The sequence below is a fragment of the Dromiciops gliroides genome, chromosome 1 (genome assembly GCF_019393635.1).
Source record: "Dromiciops gliroides isolate mDroGli1 chromosome 1, mDroGli1.pri, whole genome shotgun sequence".
In the NCBI taxonomy this organism is placed as follows: Eukaryota; Metazoa; Chordata; class Mammalia; order Microbiotheria; family Microbiotheriidae; genus Dromiciops; species Dromiciops gliroides.
This window is the reverse complement of record NC_057861.1, coordinates 587,433,337-587,456,228: the sequence shown is the minus strand read 5'-3', so window position 1 is coordinate 587,456,228 and position 22,892 is coordinate 587,433,337. Positions and strand designations below refer to the sequence as shown.

At 42.3% G+C, this 22,892-nt stretch overlaps 1 protein-coding gene across 1 annotated transcript in view; it reads right to left on the bottom strand.

Moving 5' to 3' along the window:
- LOC122752259 overlaps window positions 1-22,892 on the bottom strand; it is a 183,301-nt gene that overhangs the window by 146,216 nt on the left and 14,193 nt on the right. The window contains exons 7-9 of the mRNA XM_043999277.1: window positions 18,403-18,530; window positions 6,273-6,376; window positions 3,350-3,515 (exon numbers count right to left, since the gene is read on the bottom strand). Of these exons, the coding sequence (XP_043855212.1) occupies window positions 3,350-3,515; window positions 6,273-6,376; window positions 18,403-18,530 (398 nt within the window). The remainder of the gene's footprint in view (window positions 1-3,349; window positions 3,516-6,272; window positions 6,377-18,402; window positions 18,531-22,892) is intronic.

Here is a 22,892-nt window from a genome sequence, read left to right as displayed (position 1 = left end):
TGATTCTGGCTACTTTGTTGTTGTTCAGTCGTTTTCAGTCGTGTCTGACTCTTCATGACCCCATTTTGAGTTTTCTTGGCAAAGATACTGGAGGGATTTGCTATTTCCTTCTCCAGCTAATTTTCAAGATGAGGAAACTGAGTCAAACAGGGTTAAGTGACTTGCCTGGGGTCATACAGCTATTAAGTGTCTTAAGGCCAAATTTGAACTCAGAAAGAGAAGACTTCCTGACTCCAGCACCAGCCCTTTACCCACTGAGCCATCTAGCTGCCCCGATTCTGAGTACTATTCCCTTCTTAATAGCGTCAGGGTTTTCTTGGTCACCATGTTGTACTGCCACTCCATGCAGGGATTCAGAAATTATACTGAGCACCTCCCATTACAGGAGAGCGCAGCATAGTTTTCTTCCCATTCACTTTGAGAGTGTCTCATAGACCACTGATAGTGTAATTTAGTGAGTTTATTGTTGTATTTGGAGTCAGAAATACCTAGGTTCGAATCCTGCTGCACACACTCATTTACCTGTCTGACTCTGGGCAAGTGATTTAATCTCTGTGGGGTCTCAGTTTCCTCATCTGTAAAGTGTAGGAGGTGGACTCAATGACCTCTAAATCAATGATTCTGTGACCAAAAGGTGGCAGAGAATTCTATGCATCCTGACATGAAATGATTAAAATGGGTATCATATGCAAATATATGGAGAAATTGATGCTGTGAGTTGGGAAATTAGCAATACTAGATCGTTTTTAGCCTGGGACCCAAAGAATGCTATGGCATAATTGCCTTTATGCACAGATTTCAAAAAGAAAACTAGAAAATGCCAAGGGACTCATTCTGAACCTTCGTTATTAGTCATCAACAGATCTTAGAGTGATTTTAGTTCTACATATCACATACATACATACATACACACATGCACATACACATGAATGCACATTTTTATTTTCTGAATTGACACAAAATGGTCACTTATTCATCTCTCATACCATATGTCAAATTTTCTGGATTCTCATCCTGATTCAGCCCTAAAGTGACAAGTTGTGTGTGCTTCCTTTTCAATTCATATAACTAGATTCCATCTCATTTATCTCAATTACTTGAACAAAACTACATTTGGGAAACTAATCCCACAAGATAGCTCCATATTGAATAATGGCCCCCCTCATTTTTGTCTTTTATATTATAATTATAATTTTAAATTTATTTTCTCTTCTCTTAATGGATATTCCTTAGGGTAAAAGAATTTCCTTTCCTAAGTCCCCACTGGAAAACTTGTGCTATTTTATAGGTCCTTTCTTTGCCCTGGTAGAATGAGCTCTACAGTCTAATGTACTAGAAAGAGCTTTGGATAAATGCCCATATTTGAATCCTGGCTCTTCAAGAATATAAGATTCTTGAGGGTAGCAACTGTTTTCATTTATGTACTTGTATCCTCAGGGCCTAGCACAGCACTTGATATTGTGAGATTTAAAATTGGATATATTAATGTGCTCTCCCTTTAATAGATGGATGAATGTAGGCCTCTCTCTCTCTTTACCAAATTCTTATTCTCCTTAATAAATGCTTAAAAGCCTAACTCTTGCTAAAGCTTATAATTTATTGGCGACCACTCATTAGATATTTTAGACAGATTAGCTAGAATTTTAGCCCTTAACAATATATAGTAGCAAGTGCTTCTTGAATAACTGTTATATGGCTTTTTAAAGACTTACAAAGTAAAAAAAAAAAAGACTTACAAAGTGATTTCTCTATAACAATCTAGAAAGGTAAATAGAAACTATATGAATCAATCAATTAAGCTCTTCTATGCTTCAGATACTATGATAGGACTAAAGATGGAAAGATAAAAATTAGAGTCCTCATCTTCAGTGAGTTTACATTCTATCATCCCAGAAAACAAGTCCACAACTTTAGACATCTTTTTGCTCCCTATAATCCCTTGCTCCCCACTAATGAGTACAAACCTCATGAGCTAGAGTCCAAAGCATGTTATAGGAACAGAGGTAGGATTAGAGGCAATGATCTGGAGCAATTTATCTTAGCTGTGCTCCTTGGCAGCCTGAACACATCCTGATGATGAAGTGGAGACTGAAAAACCTAAATTGGAGTTCCTTGTCCCCAAGCTTCAATTAGAACCCAACACCTCTCTAGTACTCTGTCCAAGGTTCTGACCTCCAGTGAAACTCTTGGCCAGCCATGAAAACTTGAGGAAGGAGACATCTGGAGAGCCAGACAGATTGATGCTTTGGGAGTGGAGATGGAAACAAAGGCAGAAGGGGATTATTGGCAGGAGAGGTATAAAGGGTAGAATCATAAGGTAAATCAGAAACAGGGAGGAAAATTGGACATCAAAACTGTCATTTATGGGAACACTCTGCCCAGTGTTTCTGTATTACTATACACAATTGGTATTCTGCCCTGTCAGGAATACTCTCCACTAATTCTGGAATTACCAAAGGCCCCCATGCAAGTGACAAGGAGAGCCTTTTTTCCCCACACCCAGATGAGAGAGACAAGCCAGAGACCAGCCCCAATTCCATGGGCTCATCCTTCAAGATGCCACATTTCACCAGAATAATGTCAGATCTTCTACAATCCTATAAATGCTTACTGAAACTCACACACCAGGAATCATCAATAAGGTCCAAATTGATATAGTTATGTTCTTTTCTCATTCCAGCTATAAACCTGACCTGGATTATTCAGAATCATCACCAACTTCCGAATATAAATGCATAGCTGTCAGAGCTAGGTAGGAGCCAGGCTGGTGAGTCACTTCTCCAGAGGGCATTTAAGGATTACACTCTAATCTGGAGGACCTGGGTTCAAATCCCAACTCTGCTATTTATTTCCTGTGTGACATTGGAAAAGTTGTACAAACTACCTGCACCTCCTTCACTCATCTGTATTATGAGAGGATTGGTTGAGAAGCAGGTTGTTATAGTGGATAGAGCGTTGGACTTAGAATTAGCAAAACCTGGATTCCAATCCTGCCTCAGATATCTATATATCCTGTGACCTTGTTTAAGTCATTAAACTTCTCTGGGCTTTAATTCTGTCATCTTTAAAATGAGGGGGTTAGACTCAATGGCTCCCAAGGTACTTTTTTCAGCTCTAAATCTATGATACTATGAGGAAAGATCCTACTGCTTATACTTGAAAAAACTAGGGTAGATACAAGAGCCAAATGAGTCAGGAAGATCTGGCTTTCAGTCTGACATCATGGGGATTTCTCTAGTATGTCTCGTGTGGGTGGTCAGACACATTGGCAGGGCCCCCACGTGCCCTCCCAAATACTCCAGAGAGCAGCAGGGTGAGGTCCAGACAAAGGGGGTGGAGGCTTACTCACCAGCAGTAAATGAACCATGCCAGCTGTGGGCTGAGGGACAAATGCCAAGGACCAGAGGAAGGACTCCACCTCATCATTTTCCACATCCCCAGACACGATGAGCTCCTTCATGAGGGCAACACAAGCCTCTGTTCCACAAGAGGGCAGAGCATCCACCAAGGGTTGCCTGAAACAGCCATGGGCCAGCAATGATCATCATCAACATAAGCCATCCCCTCCCACACCATGATACGTCCCCAAAATCATGGTGGCTTCAGGAAACCTGGGACCCCAGGAATATATCAGAAGCACTTAGCTGTGCTTTTCTGTACAATTTGATGCTGGTGGGGAGGGAACTAGGGCTGAGGGAACTAGAGCTGAGGAAAAAGTTATTTGTACATTAAGTAAACTGTGAGTAAATTGCTTACAACTAAACACCTAATTTTGTTGAGCCTCTCCCTCTGGGAACTATTTAACACCCCATGCCATTTCTACTATTTTGGGTTGTTTGGATCTAGTGTGGAGTAGCAGATTGGGCAGGCAGCTAAGTGGTTTCAGTGGATAGGGCACTGAGCTTAGAATCAGGAAGACTCCTCTTCCTGAGTTCAAATCTGGCCTCAGACACTTAACTAGCTGTGTGACCCTTGGGCAAGTCACTTAACCTTGTTTGCCTCAGTTTTCTCATCTGTAAAAATGAGCTGGAGGGGCAGCTAGGTGGCACAGTGGATAGAGCACCGGCCCTAGATTCAGGAGGACCCGAGTTCAAATCCAGCCTCAGACACTTAAACACTTAGTAGCTGTGTGACCCTGGGCAAGTCACTTAACCCCAACTGCCCTGCAAAAAAAAAAATGAGCTGGAGAAGGAAATGGCAAATCATTCCAGTACCTTCACCAAGAAAATTCCAAATGGGGTCATGAAGAATTGGACACAACTGAAAAATACCTGAATGACAACAAGTGGATAGAGTAGTGACTTTTAAGTCAAGAAGACCTGAATTCCAATCCTCTCAGACATTTATTAGCTGTATAACTGTAGGCAAGCCACTGTGCCTCAGTTTCCTCATTTATAAAATGAGAATCCATTCCAGCTTTAAATCTATGATCTTATGATCCATGATTTCATTGGCATAAGGAATATTTCCAGTGTGAGAGCTTCCTCTACCCTATACAACTCATCTATACTTACAATCTAAGAGTTGCTTGAATTGTTGAGAAGTCCAGTGACCCATCCATAGTCATAAAGCTAGTGTGTGTCATATATTAAATATGTTAATATATGTGTGTCATATATTAAACTCAGGTCCTCTTGACTTCAAGGCCTCCATGCTGCCAATCAGTTTTCAAAATACTTTCGTATACATGAACTTATTTGATCCTCACAATAATCCTGTGAGGGTGGCAGGGCAGGTATTATTGTTCCCATTTGTCAGATGAGGAAACCAAGGCTCATAGCAGTAAAGTGATTTGCTAAAGTTTATATAACTAGTAAGTGGCAGAACCGGGGCTTGAACCCACCCATGTCTTCTGATACCAAGCCTAGTTCTCTTTCCACCAAACCATACTACTTCAAGAGACTGTGACCAACCTTGGCAAGTTAAAAAACAAATCTAGAAGCACAGCCCTTGTTGAAATGTAGATTTGTGAAATGGAAAATGAATGCAACAGTCCAGGATCCTGAGGTCACATCACAGAGGGAGATGAATCTCTCAGAAATCCCCTTTTTCCAAACACAAAGGGCAGCAGGGTCTGGGGGAGGGGGAGAAGCTCTTAGACAAATTAGCTCTGGCAAGTGTCAATCACAAGTCATTTTTTCAAGAAAGCAAGAGAAGAAGAGAGATGCTCCATTGTCAGCAACCAGAAGCAGAGCCTCCTGACCGTGGGACTTTGGATAATGACAACAAACAGCAACACGACCTGTTTGTACAGTCTTCCAAAGAACTTTTTCATACATAGCGCTATAAAGACTTAGGTCTCTGAAACCCAACCCTTTGTGAGAATTAAGAACTGTGGGAAGAGAGGGAAAGCTTTTGGAAGAGGTTATGTACCTTGGAAAACTCTCTGATTAGATAAAATAGTAGAGCGGTAGAGAAAAATGAAGGTTCCAAAAGTGGCTACCAGCCTTATGCAATGAGGACATTATGAGCAGTCACGACACCCAGCAATACCCCCCGGAAGGCTGCTATGACTTGAATTGGTATCATCCAAAGACCTCTAAGAAGGCAGAGGGGCCAAGAGAAAAAAGGCTCAAGTCCTGAGCCTTGCTTTTGTGTTGGCCTTAGCCCAGTGAGCAGGTGTGTGTCTTAGCAAGTCTGCTTGGAAGGCAGGCCAGATGGAGCCACCCAGTTCACCTGTTCCCTCATAGTTCCCTTCTAGTCTTTATGGTCTCTCTCCACCCATAGGTTCTACTTGTTGGCCAGAGAGTTCCTATGTATAGCAGAGTTCTGATGCTAGCAGTGAATTTCATCCCTAGGCATGTTAGACACGTACCCCAACCCTGCTATCATCTCCCCCCCCCTTCTTGAGTCTTTTCCCTAGGAATGGTACCCAAGATGTATTTGAATGCTAATTCCATCTCTGAGCAAGAGGGTCCTCTTCTGTGGGAGGGAACAATACCAGCCTTTATGTAACTTGACCTTCCAGCTCTCTATTCTGCAGCAGGACAGTGCTGGGGTCCGTGGGAAACTCAAGGTTGCCCTGCCCGGTTTGCCATCCTGGCAGACTTCCCAAGACACACACCAAAGTCTGGAGAGTGAGTCCCAGGTCAGTGTCACTCAGAGGAGACAAACCAAGAGACAGATGGAGGGACGTTATTATCTATCCTGGTGGCATCCAAGTCACACGCAAAGACCAGGCAGTTCCCAAAACACCCAGAAGAATCTCAAAGCCCAGGCAGAGTCATCCGGATCTTTCCCTGGGTCCTTCACTCTGGGAAACAACCCCTTACCAATTGTCCCTGCACTTAAATGAAGATCTTTGCCAGAGATCCATCAGTGCATTGGCCGACAAGCCCCTCAGTTCAAACACCAGCTCCATGAAGAGTTCTGCAGTCTGTGAATGAAGGGGAAAACTATGAATCATATGGAGCACTCAGTGGACAGAGACTTTGAAAGGTCATCATAGTCATTCCATTGCTTCTGGACAGAGCAAGATAAACATCTATGCGAGGCTTCAAAAGAGGGCAAGTCACCTCTACCCCCTTTCTGGCCCTTGGTTTCCTCACCTATAAAATGACTCCCAAAAAGAAGAAAGAAAATAATTGTTTATTAAGCACCTATCATGTGCTAGGTATTTTACAAATATTATCTCATTTGATCTTCACAACACCCCTCACAAAATAACACCATTTTAGGTTTTGGGTTTTTTTGCAGGGCAATGGGGGTTAAGTGACTTGCCCAGGGTCACACAGCTAGTAAGTGTCAAGTGTCTGAGGTCGGATTTGAACTCAGGTACTCCTGAATCCAGGGCCAGTGCTTTATCCACTGCGCCACCTAGCTGCCCCTAATAACACCATTTTATAGTGGAAGAATCTGAGACATACAGAGGTAACTTGCCCAGAGTTACACAGCGAGTGTCTGAGTTAGGATTCTAACTCGGATCTTCCTGGTTGCAGGCCCAGTGTTCTATTCCCTCTACCTCCTAGTTTCCCTAGGCCATATTATTAATCCCCTGCTTCCAGAGAGAATCACAGATTAATTGAACTAAGGGTCCAAACTAGAGAAAATCATTTCCTCCAGATAGCACCATTTAGCTAGCTGGCATAGTAAACAGAGTCAGGTAACCTGAATTTGAATCCTCCCTCAGACACTTATTAGCTGTATGACTCTGAATAAGTCGCTTAACCTCTGCCTACTTCTGTAAAATGAAAGGGCTGGACTTTTAAGGGTCCTTCTAGCTCTAAATCTATGAATCTTCTTGGACCTCAGTTTCTTCACCTGTAAAATAGGGCAGTTGGACTATCTGATGTCTAAGGTCCTTTCCATTTCCCGATAGCTAGAAAAATAATAGAAATCAGGATTTGAACCCTGGCCCTTTCTGACTTCATGTCTGATGATCTTTCTCTAGCACCATGCTGCCTCCAAACTTCCTATTCTTGTCTTGTTTGCTGATTATCTGGGGCCCATGTGGGGCCAATGTCACAACCTAAAGCAACATCAGAAGCTCCAAATACCAAGATCTGTTTGGTCCTAGAACAAGCTGCTTTCATAATTCCTTAGGCCTGGTTTCTGTGAATGAAGCCCCTGTTGTAGGTAGAGCTAAGAAACTAGCCTCCCTCTCTGGCCCAGTCCAGGCTGCCGCTTCATCTATATTGTGCTTTCTAGGCAAGGCCCCAGGGGTTGTCATTTCATAATTTCTCTCTGTGTCCTCCAACCTTCCGGATTCCAGCCAGCTCCAATAACAGAGGTGCTAGGGGTTTGGGAACTCCCTTTCCATGAGTGGCATTTGCATGAAAGGTGCTCAGTTCTCCTGAGGGCTTGGCATTTTCTATGAGAATCCTTCATCTTAGGCATTGCTCTTCATTTCCTGAGATTGCTGGGCAGAGAGCCAGGCTCTTGGGAAACTCAGTCATGTGTTTCCCACTCACTAGTAATTTCCTTTCAATTATCATCTCTTAGTGTTTCCTGGGTTCTGAACAGATTTTTCCCTAAAAATAACTCAAGTTTTCATATTCTCTCATACACCAAAGTATCTCTCACCCAAGGTGCCTTGTTCCCAGTGCATTCCCATACAACATGTTGCAGCTTATGCTTTGAGGGAGCTAGGTGGTAGAGTGGAAAAATAGATGAACTTGTTAGCTGTGCAAGCCCGTGTTAAGTCACTTCATCTCTCTCAGCCTTCATCTATGAAATGGGAATATTGACGGCACCTTCCTACCAAGGTTGTTGTAAGGATCAAATGAAATAACATAGATAAAGCATTTTGCAACTTTTAAGTGCTATATAAATGCTAGCTATTATCATCTTCATCATCAATTAGTCTAAAACACTTAAGTGCCTACTACACATCAAGCACTGGGAATACAAAGAAAGGTAAAAGATAGTCCCTGCTGTCAATTAGTTCATATTCAAAGGGGAGGAAATAACAAGCAAAGAACTATAGACAAACCACATATATAGGACATATATACAGGATATATATATATTTATATATATATATATACACACATGTATACACACATATATGTGTGTAGGAGATTAGATAGCTAGCTAGATAGATAGATAGATAGATAGATAGATAGATAGATAGATAGATAGATAGATAGATAGATATGAGATAAGTTGGAAATAATCAACAGGGGGCAGGCCCTAACATTAAGAGGGATCCAAAAAGACTTCTTATAGAAAGTGGGACTTTACCCGGGACTTGAAGGAAGCCAGAAAAGTCAGAAGAAAGAGATGAGGAGGGAGAGCGTCCCAGGCATGGAGGAAAGCCAGGGAAAATACTTGAAGTCTGGAGAGGGAGGAACTTGTATTAAAAAACAGCCAGAAGTCACTGGATCAAGGAGTAAATGGGGGTGAGTAAAGGAGACCAGCTTATGAAAGGCTCTGAACACCAAACAGAAGATTTTTATATTTGATCATGGAAGTGATAGGAAACCACTAGAATTTACTGAGTGGGGTATGGAGAGGAGTGGGGTGTGTGGGCAGGGTGACATTGTTAGAACTGTGCTTTAAGAATATCAGTCTGACAGCTCTGAGGTATCACCTCACACCTATCAGGGTGGCAAATATAACAAAAACGGAAAATACTGGATGTTGGAGGGAATGTGGGAAAGCTGGGATGTTAATCCACTATTGGTGGAGTTGTAAAAAGATCCAACCATTCCAGAGAGAAATTTGGAACCATGCCAAAAAGGGCTAGAGGGGGCAGCTAGGTGGTGCAGTGGATAAAGCACTGGCCCTGGATTCAGGAAGACCTGAGTTCAAATTCGGCCTCAGACACTTGACACTTACTAGCTGTGTCACCCCGGGCAAGTCACTTAACCCCAATTGCCTCACCAAAAAAAAAAAGGGGGGGCTAGATAACTGTGCATGCCCTTTGATCCAGCAATACCATTGCAAGCCTTATATCCCAAATACATCCCCCAAAAGAGCAGAAGACCTACTTGTACAAGACTATTTATAGCAGCTCTTTTTGTATTGGCTAAGAATTGGAAATCATGGCTGGACAAGTTATGGAATATGAATATGAAGGAACACTATTGTGGTGCAAGAAATTATGGAGAGGATAGTTTCACAAAAATCTGGGAGGACAAAAAGAGAAAAAGACCCATTTGTACAAAAATATTCATAGCAGCTCTTTTTGTGGTGGCTAAGAAGTGGAAATCAAAGGAACACCCATCAATTGGGGACTGGCTAAACAAGCTGTGGTATATGATGGTGATAGAATATTATTGTGCTCTAAGAACTGACAAGCAGGATGATTTCAGAAAGGCCTGGAAAGACTTGTATGAATTGAAGTGAGCAGAACCAAGCGAACATTATGTGCAGAGACAGCAATAGTGTTTGATGAAGAACTGTGGGTGACAACTATTCTCAACAATACAATGATCCAAGACAATCCCAAAGGACTATTGATGAAACATACTGTCCACCTCCAAAGAAAGAACTGATCTTGATGGAACACAGACTGAAGCATGCTATTTTTCACTTTCTTTCATTTTTCCTTTTATTCAAGTTTTCTTATATAAAATGACTAATGTGGTAATGTTTTGCATAATCATAGATGTATAACCTATATCTGAGTGCTTACTGCTTCTGGTAGGGAAGGAGGGATAAAAATTGGAACCCAGGGAGCAGCTAGGTGGCGCAGTGGATAGAGCACCAGCCTTGGAGTCAGGAGGACCTGAGTTCAAATCTGACCTCAGACACTTAACACTTACTAGCTGTGTGAACCTGGGCAAGTCACTTAACCCCAATTGCCTCACTAAAAAAAAAAGTAAAAATTGGAACCCCAAAACTATAAATAAAAATGTCTATTACTTAAAAAAAAAAGAGTATCAATTTGACAGCTAAGTAGAGAATGGATGCAATGGGGGAGAACTGGTGGCATGGAGACCAACCAGCAAGCTCCCTGGCACAAGTATCTTCTCCCAGAATGAGAGTGTGACATTTTCCAAGGGATCATTATTTCTCTTCCCTATACCCTAACCCCAAGAATTATCAAGAGCTTTCTGGAAAGACAAACACTTATCCCAAATTATACCTCCTTTCCTGCTGCCAAGGTTGTTCCTTTCCAAGAATTCATGAAGTTGTATCCAAAAAAGAAATCAGGCCATCTATAGGTCATGGAGAATAGAGTACTTACTGTTTGCTAAATGGAGTAGAATTTATTAATGCTCAAATATTTCTCTCCAGCAATCCAAAGAAACAGTCTCATTGATTCACTTCCCATCTCTCCTCCTCTTATACTCCTTTACTTGGGTCTCATCTACTTCCCCCTACCTATTATCATTCTCTCCACTTGACTCATTCAATCTACACTCTCAGGAGTTACACACATCCATCTCGTGAAGTAACCAGGCCAGAGAGATTTTCTCTTTTTTAATACAAGTTTTGTTTTTCTTATTCAAAACATAAATCTCACCTTCCTCCCAGAAAACTATAAGGAATCTAAATCCCAGAGACCAAAGGCACTAATCTCTAGGCACCTTCCCAAAACCCTCTAAAGGACAAGGTCCTGACAGAGGTTTGTTATTGCTTGAGGTAGTTTCTGAAATGGCATTTTCTATTTATTTGTTTGTTTGTTTGTTTGTTTATTTATTTATTTATTGCGGGGCAATGGGGGTTAAGTGACTTGCCCAGGGTCACACAGCTAGTAAGTGTTAAGTGTCTGAGGCTGGATTTGAACTCAGGTACTCCTGAATCCAGGGCCAGTGCTTTAACCACTGTGCCATCTAGCTGCCCCCTGACATGTGCCCTGCTTTCCTCTCCCTCCCCCTGTCCCTGTCACGCTTAACCAAGTTGGGCTGGCACAGCAGGAATCCTTTTGTTTTGTTGAATGGTCATTTTTTAGTCGTGTATAACTCTCTGTGACCTCATTTGTGGTTTTCTTGGCAAAGATACTGGAGTAGTTTGCCATTTCCTTCTCCAACTCATTTTACAGATGAGGAAACTGAGGCCAACAGGGTTGTGACTTGCCCAGGGTCACACAACTAGTAACTGTGTCACATTTTAATTCAGGAAGTTGGGTCTTCCTAATTCAAGTCAGGCACTCTATCCACTGCACCACCTGGCTGCCCTAGATGGACCCTTACTGGTCATCTAGTTTTAACTTTTAATTTTAAAAATTAGGAAATTGAGACACAGTGAGGTTAAAGACATTTGTGGATTGTTGTTTGTTTGTTTTTTTTTTTTAAGAGCATTGGTTAAGTGCTTACACAGGTAGTAATTAGAAAGCCTGTGATGTCAATCCAATCCTTCCCCCACCCCTGCAAATCCAGTGTCCAATAATTGCCACTCAGTGGTGAGGACCCTCTAAGGAGTGACCAAGGAAAGAGAAGGTATTGTCTTCTCCAGAAGTCTTTAAGGAGGTGAGTGGATTGTGCTCAGACTTGTTGAAGAGGAATAGTGACACAGATACAGGACAGTTGGGACATTCTCAGAGAGGGGTAAATTGCAAGTGGAAGTTCCCAACAATCTGTGACACAAAAGTGAACAAAACCAGAAGCACTCTAGTGTGCCCTGACATAACCTTTGAGTTATTAATTAAATAATTTAATTATTAATTAAATTACTTGTTAGGTCCCTTCCAGCTCTACAATTTGTGAATGAATAGACAAACCTAGCACATTTTGTATATGGCTCCCTAATTGGTGGAGAGAATAATGACTCAATCTCCACGCCCATGTGAAGGGCAGAGTTTGGTGAGAATCTGTGGGAAGAAAAACATTCTTTATTCCTGCTTTGAAAGAGGATTATGGATTGGGATTGACTCGAGGGAGAAAGCTCTCTTTCAGACATTTTAAGGTCCTGGCTTCCCCTATAAGTGTGTAAGAGACAAATGTTCAACATGTCCCTAATTTCAGCTTGTTTCCTTAAAGACTCAGGGAAATTTTCCCTTGGGTGAGACCAGGGCCAGATTACAAAGAGAGAGAGACAACAGAGAGATGCAGCATTAGTTAAATCCTTACTTTGTGCCAGGCACTGTGCTTTGTATAAGAAAGATTGTCGGGGCAGCTAGATGGTTCAGTGGATAGAGCACCAGCCCTGGAGTCAGGAGTACCTGAGTTCAAATCTGGCCTCAGACACTTAACACTTACTAGCTGTGTGACCCTGGGCAAATCACTTAATCCCAATTGCCTCACTAAAAAAAAAAAAAAAAAGAGAAAGCTTGTCCTGGATCACAGAATGTCAGGCAGTAGGGACCTCAGAATTATTTTTGTTTAAACTGAACAAAATAAAAATTCCTTTTACAGTACACCTGACAAGTGGCCCCTTGGCCTTCCCTCAAAGAACCTCCAAGGAGCGGACTTGCTACTTCCCAAGACAGCTCCTTCCATTTCTAATGATTGGGAAATTTGTGAGAGATTTGGATCAGTTCTGAGCAAGAAGGTAGGCCGCACTAGAAGACCAGCAAAGGTCATTTTTCAGATCTAGGATTCTAAGAAAGAGTCTACCATTAGTTCCCAGACTCTTAGTCACTCACAGAGTTAGCTGCCACATTTGTTATCTCATCCATAACAATGACTCCACTAAATTTGGCTTGGTTCCTAGGATAATGGCACTCTCCTTGGGGGGACAGCAGTAACCACAGGCTATCTGCAGACAGGGAACATTGCCAGAGCTGTGGGCTAGAAATGCTCCAGACTCCAAAGTAATATAACCCAACTCTCGTCCTCCCTTTGTTTCTTTCCAATGTCCCATGTTGTCACCACATTTGTTCTTCTTCCACCACTACAGGGGAAGCAGTTCACCTTGAGCCTCAGCCAACCCACTAGTCACTAGTTTTCAGTCACCTTTAAAACCTGTAACCACACTTAATGATGCTGAGTGTCTAGAGTTTAAAGGTATTTGTATAATCCTTTTGTGTGTTTTTTGTTGGGGGGGGAGTTTGTTTTTTAGTTTGGGGTTTTTTGTTTGTTTGTTTGTTTTTACAGGGCAATGAGGGTCAAGTGACTTGCCCAGGGTCACACAGCTAGTAAGTGTCAAGCGTCCGAGGCTGGATTTGAACTCAGATCCTCCTGAATCCAGGGCTGGTGCTTTACCCACTGCTCCATCTAGCTGGCCCCTCATTGTTGTTGTTGTTTTTGTTTGTTTGTTTGTTTTTACCAAGGAAATGGGGGGGGCAGCTAGATGGAGCAGTGGGTAAAGCACCAGCCCTGGATTCAGGAGGATCTGAGTTCAAATCCAGCCTCGGACGCTTGACACTTACTAGCTGTGTGACCCTGGGCAAGTCACTTAACCCCCATTGCCCCGCCAAAAAACAAAAAAACAAAAACCAAGGAAATGAGTACATACAGCTAACCATATGATTTGGGCAGCTAGATGGCCCAGTGGACATACTCATCTTCCTGAGTTCAAATCTGGCCTCAGACACATTAGCTGTGTGATCCTGAGCAAGTCACTTAATTTTGTTTGCCTCAGTTTCCTCATCTGTAAAATGAGTTGGAGAAGGAAATTGCAAATCACTCCTGTATCTTTGCCAAGAAAACCCCAAATGGGGTTCTGAAGAGCCGTACTGAAAAACAACTGAACTACAACAACCATATGATACTACCCTTAGAGGAAGCTTGGTGTAGTAATTTATAAAGAGATGGTCTTAGAGTCCAAAGGATCTGGCCTTAAGTCCTGCTTCTGTGACTCTGGACAATTCACTCTAGCTCTAAGTATCCCAAGCAACTCTAGAAGATAATACACTAAAAAGTGAGGGGATCTTCACTGGGAGTTCCCACCAGAGAATGTACAGGCTTGAGACCCCACCCCTACCCCACCCCCAAATGAAAAAGAGCAGTGTATAAATTCAAGAAATTATAGGCTCAGGGGCAGCTAGGTGGCACAGTGGATAGAGCACTGGCCCTGGATTCAGGAGGACCTGAGTTCAAATCCAGCCTCAGACACTTAACACTTACTAGCTGTGTGACCTTGAGCAAGTCACTTAATCCCAATTGCCTCACTAAAAAAGAAAAAAAAAAAAAAGAAATTATAGGCTCAGACAGTTCAACCCCCTTCACCTTTCAGATTGGGAGAAGAGGTCAGAGGACCTGGGTCCATTTCTCACCTCTGTCAGTACCTCTATGACCTTGGTCAAATCACTATATTTAGGTCCCAATTCCCTCATCTGTAAAATGAGGGGGTTGAGATAGGTGTCCTCAGGTCTGTGAGCCTACAATCATGGCAAAGTTAGTGGTAGAGCCAGGACCAGGCCTCAGGGCTGCTGTCTCCCAGACTCTTGCTTTTTTTCATTTTGAATTAAATGGGGGCTCTGGAGGTCAAGTTCATTGTCAGAGGTCATCAGTATAACAGTATTATAGGCATTTCATTTTGATGCACAAGCTGGAAGGAGAGAGCTGGGCACTCTGGGGGGAGGGAGCTGGTCACTCCAGGGGGAGGGCCCACACCACAGGCTTGATGGGACAGAGAACAAACAGCCCTTCCAAACCCCTCCCATGTTCCTATGTATGAAATAAGGCTCCTGTCCAGGGCACTGCCTGGAGGAAATGAACGTGGTCCTTGGAGCCTATAATTGCCTCTGGGCAGTCACAGAATCCCAAAATATCTCAGCTCATTTCAACTACACTGCATTCTCTGAAGCCCTGTGGCCCCCTGAAAGCAGTGAGTGAAGAAGGTATTTATTTTGGAAACTGATGTGTTAAGAATAAATAAACAGATGTGCATTTGAATTCTCTCAAGCAGATGTGTTGGATCAGAAAGGGAGTACAGAGCCCCTTTCTCTGGCCCCACACATTCCAGGTTTTGCATGGGAAAGTGCACACAGTCAGTACCATGAATGATCATTTGTGATAAAAAAGAGTTCATGTAGTAACTGACATTGAGATTTCACTTGTAGGTTTGCTTCCAAAGTAGCTTCTCTTTCTCTCTCTCTCTCTCTCTCTCTCTCTCTCTCTCTCTCTCTCTCTCTCACTCTCTCTCACTCTCTCTCACTCTCTCTCACTCTCTCTCACTCTCACACACACACACACACACACACACACACACACACACACACAAAATCATCTTATCCTCCCAGTATCTATAAGGGCAACCAATATGATTATCCCCATTCTACAGATGAAGAAAGTAAAGTTGATAAGTGGCTTGAACTAGGGTAAAGGGCTTGAATTTAGATTACCTGACCCTAACCATTCTACTATACCAACTCTAATAACAGAGACAACACTTTATGGTTACCCAGGTTCACCTTCACTTACATCATCTCTTTTGAGCCTCAGAACACCTCTGGGAGGCAAACAGGACAGGTATTATTAATTTTTTTTAATTTTTAAATTTTTTTGTGAGGCAATTGGGGTTAAGTGACTTGCCCAGGGTTACACAGCTAGTAAGTATCAAGGGTCTGAGGCCAGATTTGAGCTCAGGTCCTCCTGAATCCAGGGCCAGTGCTCTATCCACTGCGCCACCTAGCTGTCCCCCAGGACAGGTATTATTAATCCTGTAGGACCTCATTGTACAGATGAGGAAACAGAGGGACAGAACTTGTCCAGGATCACAGCTAGTCTAAGGTAGGATTTGAACCCAGGTCCTGACATCAGATCCAGCACACTGTATCCCCTGCCATCCCACCTCTCCTTTGCAGATGTCCAAGCTGAAATTTCAAGAGATGAAGTGACTTTTCCAGTTTCACTCAGGGTTCTGCCTAGTTTTCTGGATCCCAAAGGTTTGCATGATGTTTTACTCTTTGCAAAATGCAAAATTACCTTTCTGAGATTATCCAGGCTGAAATCTGACCAAAAAACAAATACCTGGCATGATCTAAACTCAAACGTCCATCTTTCCCTAAACTGTTTGTGATGACACCCCAAAGTCTACAATGACACAATATGGCAGAGATGCTCTTAGGGAATGTAAGGCTCAAGACATCCATAGTGGCCAATCCTAGTAGATAATAATAAAGATCAGCAGCAAGGTAACACAGTGGAAAGAGTATTGAGCCTAGAGTCAGGAAGACCCAAGTTCAAATCCAACTTTAGATACTTCTTAACTGTTTGATACTGGGCAAGTCACTTAACCTCTGTCTGCCTTTAGTTTCCTCGTCTGCAAACTGGGGATATAATAATGACAATAGAGTCACAAAGAGTTGAATGTGACTGAAATGACTGGACAACAGCACCTGCCTCCTAGGATTGTTGGAAGGATTAAATGACATATTTGTGTAATACTCTGAAAACTGTAAAATGTCATACAAATTATTAACAGCTACTATTATTCATATGTATATTGTGTTTAAAAGTTTACATTTTTATTATTTAAATTTGCAGTCATATACAGTAGTATCGGGAGCAGCTAGGTGACACAGTGGATAGAGCACTACAAAATAATACAAGAATAATGACAATAGCTAACGCTTATATAGTACTTTAAGATTTGCAAAGCACTTTGTGCATAATCTCACTTGATTCTCAGAACATCTTCTTGAGCTAGGGGCGCCATCCATTCAGGAAGTACGTGTCAAACATCCCAAACTGTTTCAAACACCCTGGGATCATTACAATTCCTTGGCTTATCCTGCTCTGAGCTCTCCCCTCTTCATTTATTTAAACATGTGGGAGCAAGGAGGGAAATTAGGGCCATGTGTTTCTGAGCTGGGGGTGGAGGGAAACTCTCAAAGCCACAGTCAGGACTGGGCTACAGGATTCCTAAGCTTCCCTTCCATAATTCATGCTCCCTGGTGCTGGCCCAAACTTGAACATTTTGGAGTTTGGGGACTTGGTCACCAAGTCCACCTTCTTGTAGGCTACAGAGGACTTTCCTTTATATTGACTGATCTCAAGGGTTCTCACATCTTTAGTCAAGAGTGTGCTGTAGCCAGTTGAACCTTAAGGAAGCCAATTCCGAAATTTTCCATGTGAGCATTTATACCCTAGATATTGGCAAATGCTACAAATCAGGGCTTGGTTTATTGTTTTATTGATTGTCTAGACTCAAGAAGAACAGCAGGGTGGCACAGTGGAGAGAGTGCCAGGCCAGGTTTCAGGAAGACTCATCATCCCTAGTTCAAATCTGGCCTTACACACTTACTAGTTTGTGACCCCTGGGCAAGTCACTTAACCTTATTTGCTTCAGTTTCTTTATCAAGAAAATGAGTTGGAGAGGCAGCTAGGTGGCACATTCAATAGAGCACTGGCCCTGGATTCGGGAGTACTTGAGTTCAAATCCGGCCTCAGACATTTAACACTTACTAGTTGTGTGACCCTGGGCAAGTCACTTAATCCCAATTGCCTCACCAAAAAAAAAAGGAAGGAAGGAAGGAAGGAAGGAAGGAAGGAAGGAAGGAAGGAAGGAAGGAAGGAAGGAAGGAAGGAAGGAAGGAAGGAAGGAAGGAAGGAAGGAAGAAAGGAAGAAAGGAAGAAAGGAAGAAAGGAAGAAAGGAAGAAAGGAAGAAAGGAAGAAAGGAAGAAAGGAAGAAAGGAAGAAAGGAAGAAAGGAAGAAAGGAAGAAAGGAAGAAAGGAAGAAAGAAAGAAAGAAAGAAAGAAAGAAAGAAAGAAAGAAAGAAAGAAAGAAAGAAAGAAAGAAAGAAAGAAAGAAAGAAAGAAAGAAAGAAAGAAAGAAAGAAAGAAAGAAAGAAAGGAAGGAAGGAAGAAAGGAAGGAAGGAAGGAAGGAAGAAAGAAAATGAGCTGGAGAAGAATATGGCAAAGGACTCCAGTATCTTTACCAAGATAACCCCAAATAGGGTCACAAAAAGCCATACATGACTGAAAGTGATTGAACAACAACAGACTCAAGAAAGTGATAACTTGTTAATAATGCAGATTAAATTAAATAATGAAGAAAAATTAAATAATATAGATACAAATATCATTTTTCCCTGGGAGAGCTGACTGTTAGATATTTACCAGCACACTCCCATCCCCTGGTGACCCACAGAAGTCTCTAAGAGAGTCTACAAAAATCAACTTACCTCAAAACTTGTGGCCTGAGCCAGGCACAGCTTCCTCACAGATTCAGCTACATTGGCTACTTGGGACCAGGTGGCCAGGCCTTCCCACTCATACAGTAGATTGCTCACATAAAATTTTCCATATTCTGCTTCAGAGACAAGAAGCATACATAGAGGGGGTTAACATCACAGGTTGTGGGATAGACTAGATGACCCCTCAAGACCCCTTCCCAGTCTATGATTCCATACAGAATGATTCAGTAGGGGAAGTATTACTTCTGTGAAAAGGGAAGGAGAAGGGGAAGAAAAAAAGAGAGGGGGGAGGGAAAGGGGGCAGGTAAGGGAGAAATAAAAGCTGAGAGATCTCTTGAGATCACTGTAAAGTGCTTCACAAGCTACTAGAAGGGCAAATTGGGGACCAAAATCCAAACTTACAAATTTACTGTGTTAAGTGCTTACCATGTACAAAACACTGTGATAAAACTAGGTATTCAAACGTAGACACAAAGGCAGTTAGTCCCTGCCCTCAAGAAGTTCACATTCTAATAGGGAGAGACAACAAATAGAGGGAAGTAGTGGCTATGGAAGCATATTCTGGTTTGTAAAATTACAGGGATGGTCCACAGAGCCATAGGGGAGTAGATTGTCATGCTCTTTTTGTCAGCAGTGGAATTATTGATTTGATCAATACAACACATATGTATTAAGTAGTTATTAGTGCAACACTAGGATACCGGATATCAAGGCAAAAAAAAATATTCCTTGGCCTCAAGGAAGTTAAATTTTGTGTGTGTGTGTGTATGTGTGTGTGTGTGTGTGTGTGTGTGTGTGTGTGTGTGTGTGTGTGAGATACAACAACAGCAGCTAATACTGAGGGGAGAGCTAGGTGGCGCAGTGGATAAAGCACCAACCCTGGATTCAGGAGGACCTGAGTTCAAATCCAGCCTCAGACACTTGACACTTACTAGCTGTGTGACCCTGGGCAAGTCACTTAACCCTCACTGCCCCACAAAAACAAACAAACAAACAAAATAGCTAATATTGAGTTCAAATCTTGCCTCAGATATTTGCTAGCTGTGTGGGCCTGGGCAAGTCACTTACCCTCTTTTAACCTCAGTTTCCTCAACTAACAAATGAGGATAATGATAGCACCTACCACTAAAGCTTTTTGGGAGGACCAAATGAGATAACATGGATAGCAAACCTTAAAGCACCATAAAATGCTGGCTGTTATACTATAACACTTTAAAGTTTGCAAAGCACTTTACACATGATCTCATTTGATCCTCCCAGCAACCCTAAGGAGTAGACGCTAATATCATCCCCATTTTATGAATAAGTAAACTGAAGCTGAGATAAGTTAAATGATTTGCCCAGTGTCATACAATTGGTAAATGCCCAAGGCAGGATTTGAACTCAGGTCTCCATGACTCCAAGTCCAGTGCCCTACCTACCAAATCACAGTCTGTTTTGAGGGAAACTATGCTGGATTGTAAATCAAATCTGGTTTCTACTACTATCCGTGTGACCTTGGGCAAGTTACTTATCCGCTTGTTGCCTCAGTTTCCTCATCTCTGCAAAAGAGAATTGGACTAGAGCACCTCTAATATTCCTCTTCGTTTAAATCTATGATCTTACACACTCAAATAAGTAGGTACAAAACAATTTCGAGAGGGAAAGAGCATTAACACTCAGCAATGGGGGATTAAGAAAGGATTTGAGCAGGGGATATTATAGCAGATGCCAGGGTGCTAACTCAAAGCCTTTCCTAATCCCTCTGGTTGTTGGTGTTCCTCTCGCTTCTGCCAAATTCTTTCTTTAAAAATGTCTTGGGGTATAGTGGAAGGACCTTGGGACTCTGAGTCCAAAGACTTGAGTTGGGATCTTGGTTCCAATACTTCCTAGCTGTAGGCTGCAGGCAAACTACTTCTCTCCACCTCTGGGAGAAAAGGCACTAGATATAGTATCAGTGGACATGGGTTCAAATCCCACCTTCCCCACTCGCTAGCTGTGTAAACCTGAGCAAATAATTTTCTCTCATCCTTGGGGTTCTTGTCTGTAAAATGAGGATAAGAACATTTGTGAAGAGAAGGGGAGGCACCTCCTAGGAGATTCATTGGACAAGGTAAACTCTTAGAAGCACCTCAAGGCAGGAATTGTGTCTCAGCCTTCTTCTGTAAGTGTCTTTGGACCTTTGTTCATCCTTTGTTCTTGAAGAGGACCAAGCAGCATGTCTTAGCTTGCAAGTGAATTGAATTTGAGTGAGGCATAGATGTACAAGGTCCTTAGCTTCACTCTCTCCTCCAGAATCATCAGATTTCAGTGGCAAGACAAAGGTCAAGACCACCAGTGATGGCCAGGATGCAGTGTGTGTCCTTAGCCTTTCTAAATCATGGTCTTTCCTGGGTCTCAGTTTGTCTGAGGGCTAGGTAAGAACTGAGACAAAAGATGGCCATTTCTGAGCCACCCTGATCTCAATAACTGGAAGTAAGATAAGTAGATATGGCACTAGACCAGGACACAAGAAGACTGAGTTCAAATTATGCCTCAGACACTTACTAGCTGTTTGATCTTGGACAAGTCACTTAACCTCTGCCTGTCTTAATTTCCTCAACTATAAAAGGAAGATAATAATAGCACTTACTTCACAGGGTTGTTGTGAAGATCAAATGAGATAACACATAAAGTGGTCTATAGATGTTAATCATCATCATCATCATCGTTATTGTTGTTGAATTGAATTGAAATGAAAAGAAAGACCAGAATATCCTCCTGATAATCAACAGAACCCTGTGAGAGGCAGCATGACACAGTGGGTAGAAGTTCAGCCTTGGAGTCAACAAGACCTAGGCTCAAGTCGTGCCTCTGACATATAGCTAACTCAGTCTCCATAGGCTATTCACTTAACCTCTCAGTGTCCCAAGCAGATCTCTCAGGCAGAAAGTTATAGACAAGTTGCTCATCTGCATCCATGGAAACAGTTTCCACACCAGGAATTACCTACACCAATAAAACCATATGAGCAGGAAAAGAAGATATCTTAAAGCTAAGTCCCATTTCTGGATTTATCTCCAGAAACCCTTGTCCATTTCAATCCAAGGTGGTCCTAGCTGGCTGTCATCCACCATTGCAGACTGTGGTGCCTTCCTATTCACCTCCCTCCCCTCTGGGGCTAACCTATGTACTAACCATTTGTTAAATTACTGCTCTGCTGTCATTCTTCAATGGAGCCCACCCAGTGAATGGGAGACCCAAAGCCATGTTCCCAAGGCTACACTGTGCTTTCATTCACACCCGGGGGGGGGGGGGAGAAAGAAGCTGGTTTTTAGAGTCTCCATGGGAAGATTTTTAGCTCTATGGTGAAATCGATTCTTCTCCCAAACAGGGAGTCTGACTGTTGCCTTATATCCAGCAGGGATGGAAGAGCTCCCAAACGCCAAATCCCCTGGGAACAAAGGCCAACATATTCGTGGGCATTCCCACACGGAGATAAAGAAAATGTTCTAGTTACCAAGGCCAGGCTCTAGGAAGATAAATAATCATTTTGCCAAGAAAAGGGAAGCCAAAGAGGTTTTCAGTCCTATTAAGGCATCTCATAGCAACTTATTTCTTCCCTGTATAGGTCACTAGACAAGAAATCATCAATTGAGATCTACCTAGGACCTCAGAGGGCATCTACTATTACTCACTCATTTTTACAGATAAGGAAACTGAGGCCCAAGTGATTTCACCAAGATCACAGAGACAGAAAGTACCTGAAGCAGGAGTTAAAGCCAAGTCCCCTAGGACTATACTATGTTGGGCAGGGATTGTGTTTTTGCTTGGTTTTTTAAATCTATTTCCAGTGCTTAGCACAGTGCCTGGCATAGATTAAGTACTTAATAAAATGCTTGTTCATAAACTGACTCTGTGTGGGCAGCTAGGTGGTACAGTGGATAAAGCACTGGCCCTAGATTCAGGAGGACCCGAGTTTAAATCTGGCCTCAGACACCTGACACTTACTAGCTGTGTGACCCTGGGAAAGTCACTTACCCCTCATTGCCCCACACAAAAAAATTATATAAAATAGATATTATGAAATTGATAAAGATATAAACAAAAATGAAAACAAATAAACTGACTCTATGTCCAGAGCTAGTGCTCTTTTCACTATTGTATTCTTCCTCCTTGGTGCTGGGACCTTCTCTTTTGAAAAAAAAAAAATTAACCCAGACCAAATTCCTGTTATTTACACCTATATGACCTTATCCATCTGTCAAATTATAGTTCTGGAATAATATCCAACCAACCTACTCTCTCTCTTTTTTTTTTTTTTTTTTTGGTGAGGCAATTGGGGTCAAGTGACTTGCCCAGGGTCACACAGCTAGTAAGTGTCAAGTGTCCGAGGCTGGATTTGAACTCAGGTACTCCTGACTCCAGGGCCGGTGCTCTATCCACTGCGCCATCTAGCTGCCCCTCTTTTTATTTTTTAAAAATAAAACAGTATTGCCTCTTCCATCCCCCTCCTATCC